The 17,019-nt window shown below is 47.9% G+C and overlaps 1 protein-coding gene and 1 long non-coding RNA gene across 2 annotated transcripts in view; one reads left to right on the forward strand and one right to left on the reverse strand.

The window, feature by feature from the left end:
- Positions 1–6,087: 6,087 nt before the first annotated feature.
- On the forward strand, positions 6,088–7,694 carry LOC101686773. The gene is made up of 3 exons (XR_001178065.1): positions 6,088–6,120; positions 6,303–6,509; positions 7,370–7,694. It is a non-coding gene; the product is annotated as an uncharacterized LOC101686773 (long non-coding RNA).
- A 6,183-nt stretch (positions 7,695–13,877) lies between these two features.
- NSG2 (neuronal vesicle trafficking associated 2) overlaps positions 13,878–17,019 on the reverse strand; it is a 52,584-nt gene continuing 49,442 nt past the window's right edge. The window contains exon 5 of the mRNA XM_004737578.2: positions 13,878–15,723. Within this exon, the coding sequence (XP_004737635.1) occupies positions 15,532–15,723 (192 nt within the window). The 3' untranslated portion in view covers positions 13,878–15,531. The remainder of the gene's footprint in view (positions 15,724–17,019) is intronic.

A 17,019-nucleotide genomic window follows, 5' to 3' on the forward strand; every position in this document is an offset into this window, starting at 1 on the left:
GCTTACTTGTGATCTCTCTCTGTCAAATAAATAAATAAAATCTTAAAAAAAAAAAAGAGAGAGAGAGAGAGAAACAGCAGGGGGCACATAAGGCAGAGAGAAGTCAGTCAACCTCTGAGAGGTCCTCATGGCCCATAGCTGGAGCATAGGAAACACTTTGACGTATCCAGCTTTCTTTCCCAGAGCTTAAAATAGCTACTGACCTTGGAGGAGTGGGCTTGGTGAGATGATGGGAATGTGGCTTCCAGAGGCGGAGCCCTGGGCTGTAATCCAGGCTTACATCGAACCAACTGGATGATTTCATACGCGAGCCTCTGTGTTCTTGTCTATAACTTCAGGGGGTGCAGGCTTCATAAGATTGTTACGATGACTCAATGAGCAAAATGTCTGATAAGTAGCTCATAGCAGGCATTGCCCTAAGCCCTGGGTATAGAATAATGTTGAAGACAAGCCTACCTTAAAGGAGTTGTAGGGAACAGCCCTGCACCCAGCCCCTCGAGGTATCTAACTTTGCTCCATTTCCTTTCTCACATCTCTCTCCAGCCAGCCATCCCCACCAGCCCTTCATTAACCCATCTTATTTTGTATGCATTTCAAAAATACTCTTCCTCCTAAACAATTCAGTGTGCCTGTCATTAACCAGTGTTCAGTATCCATGTATAGTTTCTCTTTTTATTGTGAGGTAAACTTTCATATGGCAAAATGCACAAATCTTAAACATTACCTGCTAGTGGGTTTTGACAAATGATACCACGGTGAAGTGTAAGAACTGTCAAGACGCAGAATATGAACCTTCCATTACGTTCCTTCCCAGTCAATCTCCAGACCCACCCACCCTCACAAGCAGCCATTGTCCTCATTTCTAGCATTAGGGACAAGTCTGGGCTGTGGGGAAACTTTATATAAATATATGAGACAGTCTGTCCTCTTTGAGGCAAGCTACTTTTGTGAGACATAATGCTTCTGAGATTCCTCCTTGTTGCTGGATAGACCAGTGTTCCTTCCTTGGCTTTCTAGTACCGTTCCATCGTGTTCTTTTACCCATGGACGCATGCCTGGCTCTCCCCTGTGTTTCGGCTATGGTGAAAAATGCTGCTAGGAAGAATCTTACCTGAGTCTTTATGTGGATTTGTGCCTTCATATTTCTTAAGAGTGTCATTGCTGGCCATAGGGTAGGCTTATGTTTCGTCTCACTTGGAAAGTTCCAGAAATTTTCCTAAAGTAATTCTATCATTCTGTCTTTCCACCAACCATTTCCTAAGCTGCTAAAAAAGGAAGGTCACCCTGGTAGCCTCTGAGGAAGGGGACTAGAAGAAGAAAGAGCCCAGACCAGGCAGGTGACCGAAGGAGAGGAATTTGGAATGTTCTGGAACAAAATGACAGAGGCTGAACAAGTATCTCCCAGGTCACAAAACCTCTGTCTAAAAAAAAAAAAAAAATTATAATGCAGCATGATCTTCATCCTCCGTGTCTGTTCCGAATAAACCCAAATCATGACCAGGACACCCGACAGAGCTCAGAGAGAGAAAGCTCCATTCTTGCTTAAGACAGTAATTTCTTGGGGTGGGGGGGAGGCTAACAAATGTGGAATGTTTCAACATCCATGCCAGTGTATTCTTTTATTAACTCTGAAGATGTTTGACCTATTTAATATTGGGGCAGAACAGTCTGCCTGAGAGATGGAGGTCCTCCCCTGCGGTTTCTCCATCCCTCCCCTGGCCTACAGCGTGTGCAGGGAATGAAGTGAATTGGCCTCCTTATTAGCCACCCCTGGGAGTGCTGTCCAGAAAACTAGACCTGGAGTTGGGGTCTCCAGACCTCTCGATGAATCTGGAAACTTCTTCGCGAATTGTAATCAATCCCTTTTCCGAACTCCTTATACTATCTGGGAGTCTTCAAACTGCGGAAGCAGAGCCCTGGGGGTACACAGAGACGTGGGTGTGTTTTCTTTTATCAATTGCCAGATCTTCAGTTTGCAAGAGCCCGTGTTTCTAAAATGGGCCGTCTGCCAGCAGTCTAGGTTCTCTGCTCTCCCTTCCCCCGACATCTTCCCTTTTCCAAACACCATCCTGCACCTCGCAGAAGAAAGGCTTGCTTCCCCTCCAGCCTCCAGGCTAATTATGACTGTAGCGCTTTGCCCGCGTGGCCAGGCCCAAATAAAGGGAAAGATGTGAGAAGGAGCAGCTGCAGAGGAAGGGAGAGTCCCTTAGCAAAGCAAAGAACTTCAGTGACAAACACTGGAGCAAATTCCTTATAGGGCTTCCCCTTCTGACTTTATTCAACTGCCTATTAATCTGTCCATTTCCATTCATCTATGTCTATCTATCCAACTTAGAACTGGAGTTCAGAAGGGGGATGGTTGTGTCAAGGTCCATTTTTTGAACTAAGTAGTGAAGTCAGGTGCTTTCTGATAGTTTGATTTGGCCGCTAGTTTAAATAAATAGCCTTGCCATTTGAACAGGGTGGCAGACATTTTCAAAACTGAAATAGCTTAAATGTGCGGCTTCAAGGTTCCAAAGAAAATAGATTTAAAGCATATACTTAGCACACAATAAAGAGCAAACTGCCTCTCTTGCAACCATTTAAATTTGTGATTTACATATCAACTTAAAAATGTGCAAGGGAAAACAACACTTTTTAAATAATTATTGTCTTAAGGGGACCTGGAGTAAAATATTTTGAAGCCTTCTGCCTTGCGATGTCACTCTTCATCTGTCCGAGCTGCTTACTCAAGGCGCTTCTTCTAAATAAATACAGTGCCCTTCTTAGAAGGGAATCTGGCAAATTGACTTCTCCCTATCTCATTACAGTAGGCGGAAAAAAATAACAAAACTGTCTCTTTGCTTTTGGAAAAAGAAATTCATTTGCAAAAGTTTCCATCAGCCACAGCAAAGCTGTTTGCAGGTCGGGATGAAAGACAGACAGACCTATCACAGAGGGGCAGACTCACAAGGCACACCTCTGGGCCACACGCCTTTTCCAAGCCTTATTTAAAAGAGGTTTGCTTCCCAGAACTGCAGAAAGAAGGGGCTGCAGGCGGAAGCCCAAGCTAAAAGCAAATGCTGAGTCCCAAGCCCCTGGCCATCTTCCCTGGGAGGGCCCGCTGCCCACAGCCCCAACCCCACCCTTGGCCCCGCCCCCAGGCACCAGCTCCTGCCCTGGACAGGAGGAGAAGATGGGGCTGCCCTGGGGCTGGCTTGAGCAGGCCCCATCAGGCTCCCCCCCACACACACACCCCGCCTCTGCCCCCCTCCCACCCCCGGGGTTGCTGAGGAGGAAGCCTAAGAACAACTCATTAAAAGCGCCACTTCTCACACTAGAGAAAATGCAATCATGACTTTAAAAGATTTTCCTCTGTTTTCTTTCCAAACCCAATTAGATGCCAACTACCTTTGCTGATTTCAAGCCCAAATTGCCGATGCTATTTTATCTAACTGATGATTACAAAGGCGTTGGAGAGCTCACAGCAAATATGTGAGGGAAAGGGTTTGTTTCCAGCTCATCTAGTCCAAATGAAGTTTTGCTCCTATTTTTCCCTCCTCTGGGTTGGCTCTTGTGAGCATTCTCGCTGGCCTGATAATGGTTGTTATTATCTGGGGGCTGTGCTCCCTGTCACCACACTGAGAGTCCCCGGGCACCGGAGGCCATGGTGCAGGCCGGGTCCTCCCCTCTGCGAGGTCCCAGCAGCTCTCCTGGGGGCGTGGGCACTGCCCGAGCAGTTGCGGGGGTTCAGCAAGAATGCAGGACATCCTTGGGGAGCCGTACGTGTTGGGTGTCTTCACTCTCACCTAGAAGCTGGGGGTCTGCATTTTCAGTGGTCCCTGGCTCCCCCGTTCCCGGCAGAGACCTGGCACGAGCTTCAGTGGACTGAACACTGAATTGGATAGACTCACTCAAACCTGTGTTCATTTATTGTAACAACCGCAGGCTAACAGTTGTTGCAGGCTGCTTCTAGAAAGAACTCAGCCTCCGGGGTCTCTGTTAGTTTGCTGGGCTGCTGTTAACAAGTTCCACAGACCAAAGGACTGGAAATAACAGAAATGGGTGGCCGGTCTGAGGCCAAGGTGCTGTCAAAGCAGTCACTGCCCCATGGTCCCAGGGGGAGAATGTGCCCCGGGCCCTCCCTGGCTTCTGCTGGTTTGCTGGTAGTCTCCGGCGTACTTTGGTTTGTACAGGCTTCTCTCCAAACCTAGACCTTCAGAAGGTGTTTGCCCGTTGTCTGTGCCTCTGTATCTAAATTCCCCCTTTCTAGAAGGATCAGTCATACTCTGTTGAGCCCCACTTTGATGGCCTCATTTAAATTTGATTACCCCTAATACTCCTATTTCTCAACCAGATCATATTCTGAGGTTCTAGGGGCTAAGATTTCAGCCTATCTTTTTGGTGGAGACACGCTTCAAGCCACAACACAGTCTAAGAGACCATGAGATCATGACTCCATGAGTTTCTAAGTGTGGTCTTATGTTCTAGAGTCTTTAAGCAGAAGCGCGACCACTTGCAAGTTTTTCTGCAATTTAATGTAAAGGACTCTTCCTCCTGTACTTCTACCTCCATAGCATTACAGAGTTCCCTAAACGTTTGGATACTTTCTCAAATGACCTTCCCAGCAACCCCGTGATGTAGGGATTGGCACCGTCACTCCATGGATGAAGAAAGTAAGGCAAGGGATGGGGGGGCATGGCCTGGCAGAGCTCCCAAGGGCAGGGATCACTGCAGTGGGAATTCGCACCCAAGCCCAGGACTATCTGGTTGGATGCCATTGGTGTGCTGACAGCTCCCTCGTTTTCTCTTTCAAGGGCTCACTGGTCTGAATTGTGTCGGTTTTTTTTCTTTATTAATTAGTTGGACAATTTGCATAGAAGGGAATAAATTGCCAACATAGAGAGACACATCGTCCTCATCAAATGTGTTTGTTTAAAGCTGCGGGGTGGGGGGGAAGTTCAGCCCCCACACAGTCAGCAGATGCTTTCTGTCTGCAGGAGAGCAGGACTGGGGGGCCTCTAAGCCAGAGGGCAGGGAGCCATGAGGAGGCTGGAGGAGGCATGGGTGGGTGCCAACGACTCCACACAAGGGTGCCAAGGCCAGTGCCCAGGAGCTGAAGCAGCCGGGCAAGTTCAAACACTGCCCTTGACCTGTAGGAGCCTCCATTCTTCATCTATAAACTGAAATCACAATGATAATACCTGCCCCATACTCTGCTGAGTGAATAAAACACTTATGGAGTAAGGAATACACTGGAAAGATAGACGAGATGCAGTGGGAACACAGAGGAGGGGCTCTTGAGGAGAATGTCTGTCCCAAGGGGCTGCTGCAGAGTGAGCGCGGCTGGAGGTGGTGGGAAGGGCAGAAAGAGTGTAAACCTCACTCTGTCAACTCAGGAGGGCAAGATCTTTCTCTTTTTTCCTCCAAACTCAAAGCAATTCCTAATGTAAGGGCCTACTTAGCCAGAGAGAGCCATTTTGTTGTTTATGCAGTAGACTTGGATTGACCTTGCCCCTCCTCCCCACCAGGAACTTACTTAGAAACAAGTCTGGGAAACCAGTAAAATATGACTGACCAGCCCCTGATAACAGAGCTCATATACCAGGGTGTGTCAGGTCAGGGGGAGGTAACAGAGCCCAGAATACAAGGATGAGTCAAGCCAGGTGGAGACATCCAATCAGGAAAGCACCTCCCTAACCACCCAAGAATGTGGGCCCTGCCTATTGGGCGCCAATTCTGACCAGAGTGATAGGCTCGTTCAAATAGCTACTATAGGGTGAATTGTAATTCAGTTGGCCACCTGTGTGTGGCCAGGCTCAACCACATGGCCTTTACTCTATAAAAGTTAGTCTGTGAGGCTGGGAGGGGTCGCCTCTTTGCAAGAGACAGCCCTGGCGGGTCAGTTTGATTCTCGATGCTTGGTGCGAAATAAAGCTTTGCTTGACCTTTGCTTTGTATCAGTCTCGCTCCTTTGATCATGGACCCAACACTATCTGAGCCCCCATTCTGCTGGGCCAACAGAATAGGTAACCTCAGTCCTTTGAGGAATTTGGTTCTAGAACTTTAGGCATCTCTTAGAAACAAGTGTGCCTGTCTCTGGGGCCTCTTTCAGTCTGCTTCTGGGCTACTGATGGGCAGGTGCAGGCATTGGGAGCCCATCCACCTTCTTGGACACATGGACACGCCATTGCCAGTCCTCTCTGGGGACTCAGTGCCCCCTGGGTGGGAGACACCTTGGTGCTTAGTGGGGCTGAGGGACAGGCACGGCTCTCCTCTCCATGACTCACAAAACTGTCTATTTTATCTCCTACTCTCTTCAGCCCAGATGATCTTTTCTGGAAGAAGAAAAATCTTTCTCTGTGTTTCTTCAAGACACTTCATCTGTATGCTAGAACTACCTCCCTCTGAGGTATAGATTCTTAGAAACGAACCAAGAAGGTCAGGAAGGCACTTTCTGCTTCAGGCCCCACTACATCCCTTTCCCACACAACGAGCATCAAGACAATTACGTATTTCAACCAGCCATGGTGAGGAGGATGAGAAAAGGGAGCGGGAGTGCGGGGGTGGGGGGTGGGGGTGGGATGAAACCTTCATCTCCAAAACATTTTCCCAGCTCAAAGGGCATTTGAGGCTTTGGGTGCTGCGAAGGGCCAGGTTGGCGGGACTGAGTGTGGGGGGGAAGGGTGGGTTGTCCATGGAAGACATGAGGTGGTATAAGAAATCAGGTTTTAGGCTTCAAGGGGCTTCTGATGGCAAAGTAAAGAGGCTAGGTTTAATCTTGAGGGCCAGGAGAAGCCAGTGAGAGACTGCAGGCAGGAGCATGACAGGATCCATGCAAGCTCTTGAGAGGGACGGAGAGAGATTGGGAGGCCGTGCGTGAGAGAAGTGAGTGAGACACGAACACAGGTTCTGGCAGAGGAAGGGGCAGAATCGAGTCACACTTTGAAAGTGGAATGGGCAGAACTTAGGAGCTGACCAAATGCTGGTAGATTTGGTGGGGGCTTGAGGGTAGGTATCTAAAATGATCCCTACATTCCCAGTCTAGAAAGCTGAATAATTGATAAAGTCATCGTCCAATTTAAGGGACATGAAAAATGAGGCATATTTATGTAAAATATGATGAAGGTTTTGGGGGGCATGTTGAGCCTGAGAAGCAGGCAAGGGTCTTCAGTCCGAGAGGGTTAACAGGAAAAGATACATGCGTCACACATGGGTGTATGCTAGAACTACCACACACGTGGGTATGACTCTCAGAGGGAAGACCAGGATGGGGGATGGACATGTAGGAGTCATTGACATAGAGACGTGTTTCATCCATCAGTTTAACCAGGAGTCCATAGAAAAGGAACCTGATGATAAAAGTAGACCATGTACCTCTGTGATACAGGATTTGGGGGCACAGCAGTGGAGGATCCAACCCAGTTTGGAGAGAGAGAGGAAGATTTCACAGAACAAGTCATGTCTGCTTCCTGAAGCATGAACTAGAATGTGCCTGATGGGTAAGAAAGCTTGGAGGCTGGGGAGCTTTCTGTAGAGAGCTCACCTGAGGGATCATCGATCTGGTGTAATGAGTCCAGCCCAGAGTTAGGTCTAGTCACTATTGCAGTCACCCCCAAAGAAGTTAATGGTGTCCAGAGGGAAAATGAATTTCATTTGTGTATTGGTCTGGGCATTTCTTTCTGCCATAACAAATAAAACCTAAACTTTCGTTAACAGCACCATAAAAGTTGGTTTTCCTAGGGAACAACCCAACGTAAGCAGGTGATTGTCCTCCACATGGAGATTCAGGAATCCAGGCTCCTTCCATTACCCCAAGTTCTGGGAGTCCTCGGCTTCAAGACGTTGCAGAGTGGGGAGGAGTGGGTGGAAAGAGAGTAGAGAAGCCCCATCACCTTTTTGAAAGTGACAACCCAGAAGTGACACACATCCCTCCCACTTACATTTGAAGGGTGAAAACTAGTATGTAGTCAACTTGGATATGATGGGGGCTGGGAAAGAGGACCCCTCACCAGCCAAGGCCCTCCTGATGATAACTCTATGCTCTGGGAGGGGATCATGAGACGTTTTAGAGAGTGAGCAATGTTTGTCACCAACAAAGTCAAATCAAGATGTAGAGGGAGTATGGAGAACGGGTGTCAGGAGAGATGCCTTGGCTGCAGTGGGTCCCAGGACAGAGAGTGACACAAACGATTCACAGCTGGCCATGAATGTGGACAGGAGCAGCTAGGATGCTGGCCATTTCCCTAGCACCCAAGCACACTACTCCCATTTGTCTTTTAGGGTAGACCTCGTGGACTCACACCAGGGCACAGAGGAGGTAGGAGTGCTGAGGATACAATTAAAGAATAAAGAGAGCTATTTTGGTTAAAACTCTGTTGGGAGGCACAAGCCGTCCTGCAGTGGGCCCCTGATAATAGGGTAAAGTTCAAAGGGCAGAGAACACCGTCTTCCCTTATTCCACCAGAGCCTTCAGAAACACACCCACACCAGCTCTAGGGGATCTGCGGCCCTGCCCATCAGTGTCTGAGAACATCTAGGGCACCTGTGGAGCTCCGCAGAGCCCAGCAGTTTCACGTCTGTCCTCTAGCACACATGAGGCTCCATCTGGGCCGGGGATAAAGGTCTTCACAAGAAGCTGAATCCTCCATGAGTGGATGGAAGCATGTGTTTATAACATTGAAGGTATTGTTGTTTATAAGATCCCATTTTGACTCTCAGGGGTGAGGCCTTGGGAAAGTCAGTTTAAATATAACACAAGGCATTGACCTTCTAAAGTGCTAACCTTCAGAAAACAAAGGGTTCTGTCTGTGAGTCTTTGCAAATTAAGCACAAAGGAAAGGGATATACTCTAAAACACAAAGTAAATGATTTGAAAATTGTCTCTGGTGATGTTAGAAATTCTAAATGTCAAAAAAATGCATGTACCTGACATGACTTCACCTGTACTAGAGACAAATACGTTCAGTAAACATATGGTAGATAATGGAGTCATATTTTCCACTGTCAGAGACAGAAGTTACAAGCAAGCAAAGAAGGGATGCTAGCATGAAACTTTTGGTTTTGCACTGGAAACAGAGGTATCAAAATAAATTCGTGTCTGTTGGATTTTTATAGATGGACAGAAGATAAGTAGATGGTAGATAGATGACAGACAGACAGACAAAAAGAGACAGAGAGATATACATATGAGTACATATAAATTTATAGCTTCCTAACTATGCCCACTGAGAGGGTCTGGCAGTAATGACATCTTTCAGGAAATACACACACCTAACACCCAGATATTGGTTTCTAAATACCATTCCTCAAAAGGGAACCAGGACTCCTTGGAAGCATGGTTGATTCCAGGTCTGGTAAAGGGAATACAAGATCGGCCTGGGACATGCTATGGTGCCAGAAAATAAGGAAGTGCCCCCAATCCCACCCCAAAAGTGAAATGTGTAAAAGAACACAGGAGCTAACCCGAAAGCACTTCCAATGACAAAAGCTGAAACAATTTGAGCAACCAAATAAATATTATAGTATTTGATTATAAGTATAAATAAATATACTATTATATACTATATTAAGATGTAGTCCATACTAATATAAATGATTGAATCAGCAAATAAATGAGAAGGGACAACCCTTCTTTACTAAAGAACCCAATTATTAAGTGTAGAAGAAATGGGGAAAATAGAAAATGACTATTAGAACACTACCGTTAATAATTGCTACAGGCAAGATCTACTGATGAATGCTAAAATTAGTCTGTGCAAGTTTAAGGAGAAACAGGATATTTATGCATTTTCAAAGTATCTATCCCAAACTTTTACTAACTACCAAGGGAAAAATAGTAACATTGCAATGGAGAAAGGCTGGCAAACCAATACCACTTAACATGAAGATCATGGTTAACATCAGTGTTATGCCCCTTCTGACCTGAGGCTCTGAGAACAGCAGTCACATCTGGGCAATTCTTCCCGAAAAGCCATATTCTCAGTGTAACTGTGGAAAACATCTGACAAACCCACACCAAGGGACAATCTTCCAAACATCTGACCTGCTCTCTTCCTAAGTGTCAAGGTTGTGAAAGACAAGGAAAGACCAAGGAACTGCCACAAATTGAAGGAGACTAAGGAGACAACCAATGCAATGTGCCGTCCTGGAACAGATCCTGGAACAGAAAAAGAATTTCAGTAGAAAATTGGTGAAATCAGAATAAAGCCGGTAGTTCAGTCCTATTTAAAAAATACATGTAAGGAGTTGGATCAAAATGGCCTAAATGAATGTTATCATTTAAAAATGATATATTTGTAAAAAAAGAAAAATGATGTATCTGTGTGACTAAATTTACAAATGAAAACCTGTTGGAAGACATGAGGAGAATGGGGACATGTGGTCTGTGTTAGGGCACCTGTGGTGACGAGCTAAGGGATGCCTGGAACAAAAAGGGCGGGGCCCTTGGGCTTCCTAAGAGCAGGTGGTTGGTGACCACTTTCTGGGTTATGGGCACGTCACAGTACTGCCTTATTTTAAACCACAGCAGTCTTGTGAGGGGAGGGTTTTTGTTTTTGTTTTGTTTTTAAATAAATAATTCCAATTGACAAATGAGGAAACTGAGTCTGAGGAAGGGAGTTGTTCAAGATATGGTGGCTATAATTTGTTGAATACCACCCATAGGTAAATCTTTAAGTATTATTTCTTCGAATTCTGGCAAAAAAAAAAAAAAAAGGTAGGTACAATTATTGTCCCCATTTTAAATACGGAGAGGCTGAAGCTAGGAGGGAGAAATGGAGTTAGCTGAGGCCCCAGGTCCAGGAAGGACAGCACAGGGAGGCTGTGCCCCTCCCAGGGACTCTGTACCCCCCTCTGTCCCCCACACCCAGCCCAGCACTCACCTGGGGCGTCAAACTGAAATATAAACTACATCAATTCAGTCCACAGCCTCTGGACATCCTTCCCTTGGAAGGAGACAGAGAGGCAGAGACAGAGAAAGACAAAGACAGAGAGACGAGAGAGAGACAGAGAGTGTCCAGAGATGGCAAGACCGCCTTTGAGTACAACTTTGACTAATGAACTCTGGGTCTGGGTTCTCAGAAGCAGATCATCGCTGACGAAAGGACAGAATCCGATAAACCCCCCCGCTGTGCCAGATTTGAGGCTGATCTATGGGGAATGACATTGACGTTGCCATGGAAACCAGTCTTTTCCCCTCAATCGTTCAGGAGCACTATTTTTCTAAAGAGGCGGTGGTGTGTGCTTCTTGGAAAAATGATCAGGGATTTATTTTCTTCTTCTTCTTTCTCTTCCTCCACATGACTCCCCAGTCAGTTAGAACCCCATGTCGGGGTGAGGGGAGCAGAAGAAATTGATCAACAGCAGTTTCGGCAGGTAGTTTTTCGATTTTCCAAGAAGAATGTACATCTCTCTAAAGACCCCCGGGCCTGATTGACTGCTGGGATTGCCACCACGGCCTCTCCCCGAGGTGCAGCAATGGTCTCTTCAGGCCTCTGCCTCCCCTCCCCCCAGCCTGGCTGGGGAGCCGCAGGGCAGGCAGCAGCTGCATCCTGGGCGTGTCATCTCTGCATCCAGCTCTGGTTTGGAGGGGACCTCCCAGAGCCTGTGTGAGGAGCAGCCCTGGGCCTGTCTCCTCCACACTTCTGTCATGCTGGTCCCCTTACCTGGGAGTGCAGTCTGCTTTGTGGCATCTTCTCTCCACCCTCCTGAATTCCCTCCATCAAAAACACAAGCCGTCCTTCAAGGTCCAATTCTAAGGCTCGTTCCTTCATGGACCCGTGGCTCACAGCCACCCTGTCACGCCCTCCCCTCCACCTCTCCTGCACACTTTCTGTCTGTCTTCTCTCCCCGTCATCTGAAAGCCTCTCAAGAGAGCGGTCCCCCGTGTCGGTGAGTAGGTTAAAAAGCGTGCAAAAGCCAAAAGACTGAGCTTTTCCCATGAACCAAGGTGCTGTTTATGTCATGATTTCCCCCTGACTCTCCTTCAGCCAGCGGTGCCCCTGCAAAACCCCATTCCCCCAAAACCAGAGCAGTTTTCCCTGACCAAACCCTCTCTGGTTAAACTCTTCTAAGACTAATCACCCACTCCTTGGTCTTATGAGAAGAGTTAGTATCCTTTTTTTTTTTCTGCTGAGAAAGGTATGACCCCACCAAACATAGCATACGGCCTGGGGTTGCCCCTAAAAACAGAAGTATCTGTCACCCAACACCTAGTCCCCATCGTCTCCCTCCTTTCCAGTCACATACCCATAGCCTGTTCCTTCCACAGAAAAGATGGCTTTGGTTTATTTTTTGAGGCAATGGAGTGGCAAATCCATTTATGACAGAATGTTTGAACATGTGTTCATTAAGTCTTTAGTTGACTTTGTGTAATTGAAAAAAATAGTGGGTGTTTACACGTTGGCCATATGGATCAGCCTGCCTCCACGAGCGGGCTGCCCGCCCAGATCCCTGCCCTGGCTTCACCCTGCCCTGAAGAGAGGCTGAATTCCAGGGCTCTGTGGGTGCGGGTAAGATCGTCTCACACCAGCACTCAGCAGCGTGGGCTGCCCCAAAGGGCAGGAGTCCTGCTAGCTTCCTTCTTCCCACCAGGCGTGCATGAATGGCCCCAGTCCTCAGTGTAGCAATGAACTTGGAGCCTCAGCCTCCAGCTCTGCCCAGAGTCAATCCCAGCCTTTCCCTCAAACATCCTGTCATCTGGGTTTGAGAAGCGCTGTAAACGCAAACCATAAGCTACCAAGCAAAATGCAGGGGTAAGCGGTTACTGCTGAATGGCTCTGTGGTTAGAACACTAGTCCTAAAACCTGTGGGTCGGGAGCGTGGCTCAGCCACTTCCCAACCACGTGACCTTGGGCAGGCGGCCACACTGCTCCGTGCCTCCGTTCCTCCATGCCAAAGTGGGGGTGAGGATGACAGTGTGCCGACAGTGACGTTGATGATGAGGGTGCTTACGTCATGGAGCTGATGGAGGGTTATATGACCCATGTAGTACCTGGCACAGAGCAAGGGGTATTCACATGTTTGCTATTCTTTTTTGGGCCGGGTTGAGGAGGGGGGTGGTCACGGGGGATCCAAATCACAATCCCAAGATCAAGAGTTGCATGCTCTACCAACTGAGCCAGCTGGGCGTCCCGCATGTTTGCTATTCTTAATATTAACCATTGATACTGAGTTTTGGCTGAGAGTGAACTAGTTTGCTTTTATGGTAATAATGACTTGACTTTTGGGGGGAATGAACTATAACCATGACAAGGTGGCTCAGGGTCTTAGAGAAGAAGGCTGGGCGGGGGCGGGGCAAAGGAACTTCCAAAGGACCTTCCCAAAGGACCTGGGTCCAAATCCCAGCTCATCTGCTATGGCCCTAGGGCACCTTTCCATCCCTCTGGGCCTCAGTCTCCTTATCTGTGAAATGGGAGTCAATAATGACCCCCTACCATGGTTATAATAAACCTCAAAGCCTCTGGTGAAGAGGACCCCACTGATGACTCATCACCTTCCTCCTCAAGCTATTGGCTAACAGCCAATTTTGTCATACCGGTGGCATCCTCAGACTCTTCTTTTGCCAGCATCTGTGTCCATGTCCAACTCCATCTCCAGATGTAGGGTGGTGACTATGCCTTGTTCATCACTGAATGCTCCGTGCCCAGCACAGCCTGGCGCTCCATGGGTGCTCAGCAGATACTCAGGGGGACATGGCCTTGTGGCCAGGTGTATCATTTCTGGGACCACCTGCCTGAAGATGGAGGTCCCCCCACAGCCCACTTCCAGCCACAGCCTCACAAGACACTCTGCCCCCAGAGCCCACTCTCACCTCGGGGACAGATTTCTGACCCCGGCAGCTTCCCACCAAGCTCACTGAGCAAAAGGTGAGGAAGGTTGCAAAGGAAGGTCAAGAATTTCGGACACATCTATCTTTATTTGTTTCCTGTCAGAAAAGTTCAAGAATTACACCAAAAAATACTTAGCCTCTGCTACCTACTGACAAAAATACACCACAAAATTATAAAGCGCTCAGCGGTTTTGCTAGGGACAATTTGTTATTCCGCTTCGGATGACAAATGAATTTACAGGTGACTCGAGGTGATGGGGTGGGAGGAGGAAAGTCAGATGATGGCATTTGGCAAGATAGTTTGAGCTATGCTAGTCTTATTACCCAGCTGTTGTGTACAATGATTGCGGCAACATAGCAAGCCAGGAGAGAATGTCTGTTATCCGGGCTGTCGGGCTTCATGGGGAAACAGTACTACGTCTCAAATAACCAACTCTCCCAGCCAGTTCTGTCCATGCAAGCCTGGAGCCACATCTCGCGGGTGGGGTGGGGGGGCGCTCCCAGAAACCTTTGCCGAAGAACCATGTGGGAGTGACTGTTGGGGGGGAGGTGGCATCCCACCACAGCGAGAGGCCTGGTTCATGCCAGACGCGGCTCCCTAGTCAGCTTCTAGAACTAGATCGGGGACTTTGGGTGCTTGTTGGACGGCTGTCAGTCCAACAGGTGGGCAAAAGACGGTCACATTTTTCAGCTTCCTTTATGGGTGACTTGGCATTGTTGCAGATCCAGTCTTAAAGTCTCCCTAGCTGTTACCTGAGGTTCCCGGCTATGACCCTTATCACTACTCCTCCAATGGCTATTAGCACTTTGGGAAACACCAAGCAAACAAGACTTTTAAAATGTGGTGCCTGTGCTTCTAGCTTGGCCACATGCAATACGCCTGTCCCGTGCCTTGCTTTGTCCTGCGGCCTCTTCTTCCTTCTCCCCCATCCTACCCTGCTGTCTCTTAAACATAGGCAGTACCCGGTGTTGATCTAGCCACGCAAGAGAAAGACTGAGAAAGTCTGCCTGCTGCTCAGCTTTTGACTGCACCTGTTCCTCCCCAGGCCGCAGGGGCTGGCCCAAGCCCCAGCTCAGATACCCGTATGGTGATCTGGGCTGGCTTAGCAAAATGCACCCATGGTGGGTGCTCTTGACTTTAGGTTTTGTGAATCCCAGACCTAACAATGCCGAGATCAGCCCTCTTCTCCAACGAGGCCAGTCCAGACTGCCTGTCTTCCCCTCCTGCAGAGAGCCGAGGCTAACCACATAGCCCCAGCCTGCATCACTCACATTTCCTGTACCTTCCAAACCCCCCACGGAGGCTACAGCTTCTCAGCGAAGCAGCCCAGAGTCTGTGCTCTTCACGGCCCACCAACATCTTCCCAATGCAGCCAGTTTAGTCCTTCTTTGTTCATTTTGTTTCCTTTTCTGTTTTTAAATTTTCCTAACAAGTAATAAGCAGTGGCTTCGAAAATATCTTACATGGGAACAGTCAACACGAAACATGCCTTTGTACATAATCCTGACTTGGGGACGAATCAACAATACCAAAGGACGAAAAGAAATATCAATTCAGACAACTCCAGTGCACGATAATTTCGGTGAGATCCCCCCCACCCACCCCGGCCCCGCCCCCGCCCCCATATCCCAGGAGTACAGTGGTGTCTTGTAACTGGAGCTTGGCTTAGCCATCAGGGGACCCCCCCGCTGAGCCCCCCATTCTGGCTGGGGGTGGGCCTCTAATGGCCCTGGGTCTTGGGCGGCTTGGGCTCATGGATGACAGCAGCCGCCGACAGCCACGGCCCGATGGCCCGAGCGGTGCTCTGCTTGGCCACACTGTAGTGGCTGATGACCGTGTAGAAGCGGCTTCTGGAGTTGGGGTCCTGGGATGAGTAGTAAGCATCCAGGGAGGCCGGGATGCAGCGCTTGTGCTGAGGACGAGAGAGACAGAGTCAGGGGGAGCTCAGCGGACTGCTTCCAACCCACCCTGCCCCATGGCCACTCCGTCTAGGGGCTTCAGCCACAAGAGGCTCTGAACCAGAGGGTAGGGGATGTCACCTGGCCTGGGCCTGGCCCTCGGCGCTCTTTCCCCAACATCATCACCATCACCACCTCAAAGCTGCTGCCTGCTCGAAACCAGAAAAAATAAACCCGAGGCTAGACTGGTGGTTGCTAGAGGCGGGGGGTGTGGGGGTGAAGATGGTGGAAGTGGTTAAAAGGCACAGACTTCCAGAGGTAAAATAAATAAGCTCTGGGGATGTCATGGACAATGGTGACTGTAGTTAAGAACACTGTATTGTATATTTAAACATTGCTAAGAGAGTTGATCTTAAGAATTCTTATCATAAGAAAAAAATTTTTTTTTGTAACCATGTGGTGATGGATGTTACCTAGACTAGATTTAAACATATATGCAAATAATCAAATCATCACATTGATTCTTGAAACTAACATGTTATATGTCAATTATCCCTCCATTTACAAAAAAGAGAGAAAGAAACCTGAGGTTGATACTAATCCACGGTCCTCTGCTCAGTGAGTATGAGGCTGTAGAGGGCACTCCTAACCCCCCATCCCTCCCATCCCCCCAGACCTCTTGATCCAGCTTATTCATCTCCAGCTGCTTCTCTGGGTCATTGCTGCAGCCTCTGGCTGTTTTTGTTTTAGGGTTTTTTGTTGTTTTTTTTAATTTGTAACTCCTCAGATCAAAATCTTTGGTTCCCAACAAACATTGATAGAATTGTCTATATGCGTTATCCTACAACATACATCAAATGGTCACAAAATAACAAGAATATTATGACCGACAGATTGTTGAATCAACTTTCAGATTCCTCTTTCTATATCCTTAGAATATATTTTACTGTGGGTGAACTGTCAATGCACTCTGCTCATTTGGAATATTTATTTTCTTTGTACGTCGACATCCCCAAATTGATACAGAGCTAGGTTCTTTGTCAAGCTTGCTTTTAATTTTCAGGAATGACTTGTGGTTATTTACTTTTTGGATATGCCAGTCATTTACAGATACCAAGGACAAATGGCTAGCGAGAGGTCTCCAGAGAAGCCCTGCTCTTCTTCCCCATCTCCCCTACTCTTTTCCTTCCTCCGCCACCGAGTATCAATTTTCCTAGTTTTTTCATTGATCCTTCTAGAATTTTTCCTGAAAATAGAAACAAATATCCCTCCCCCTCCGAGCCCTTTCCTCACACAAAGGCAGCGGTTTT

This window comes from Mustela putorius, unplaced genomic scaffold, assembly GCF_011764305.1.
Source record: "Mustela putorius furo isolate JIRA1106 unplaced genomic scaffold, ASM1176430v1.1 tig00000145_pilon_pilon_pilon, whole genome shotgun sequence".
NCBI classification, from domain to species: Eukaryota; Metazoa; Chordata; class Mammalia; order Carnivora; family Mustelidae; genus Mustela; species Mustela putorius.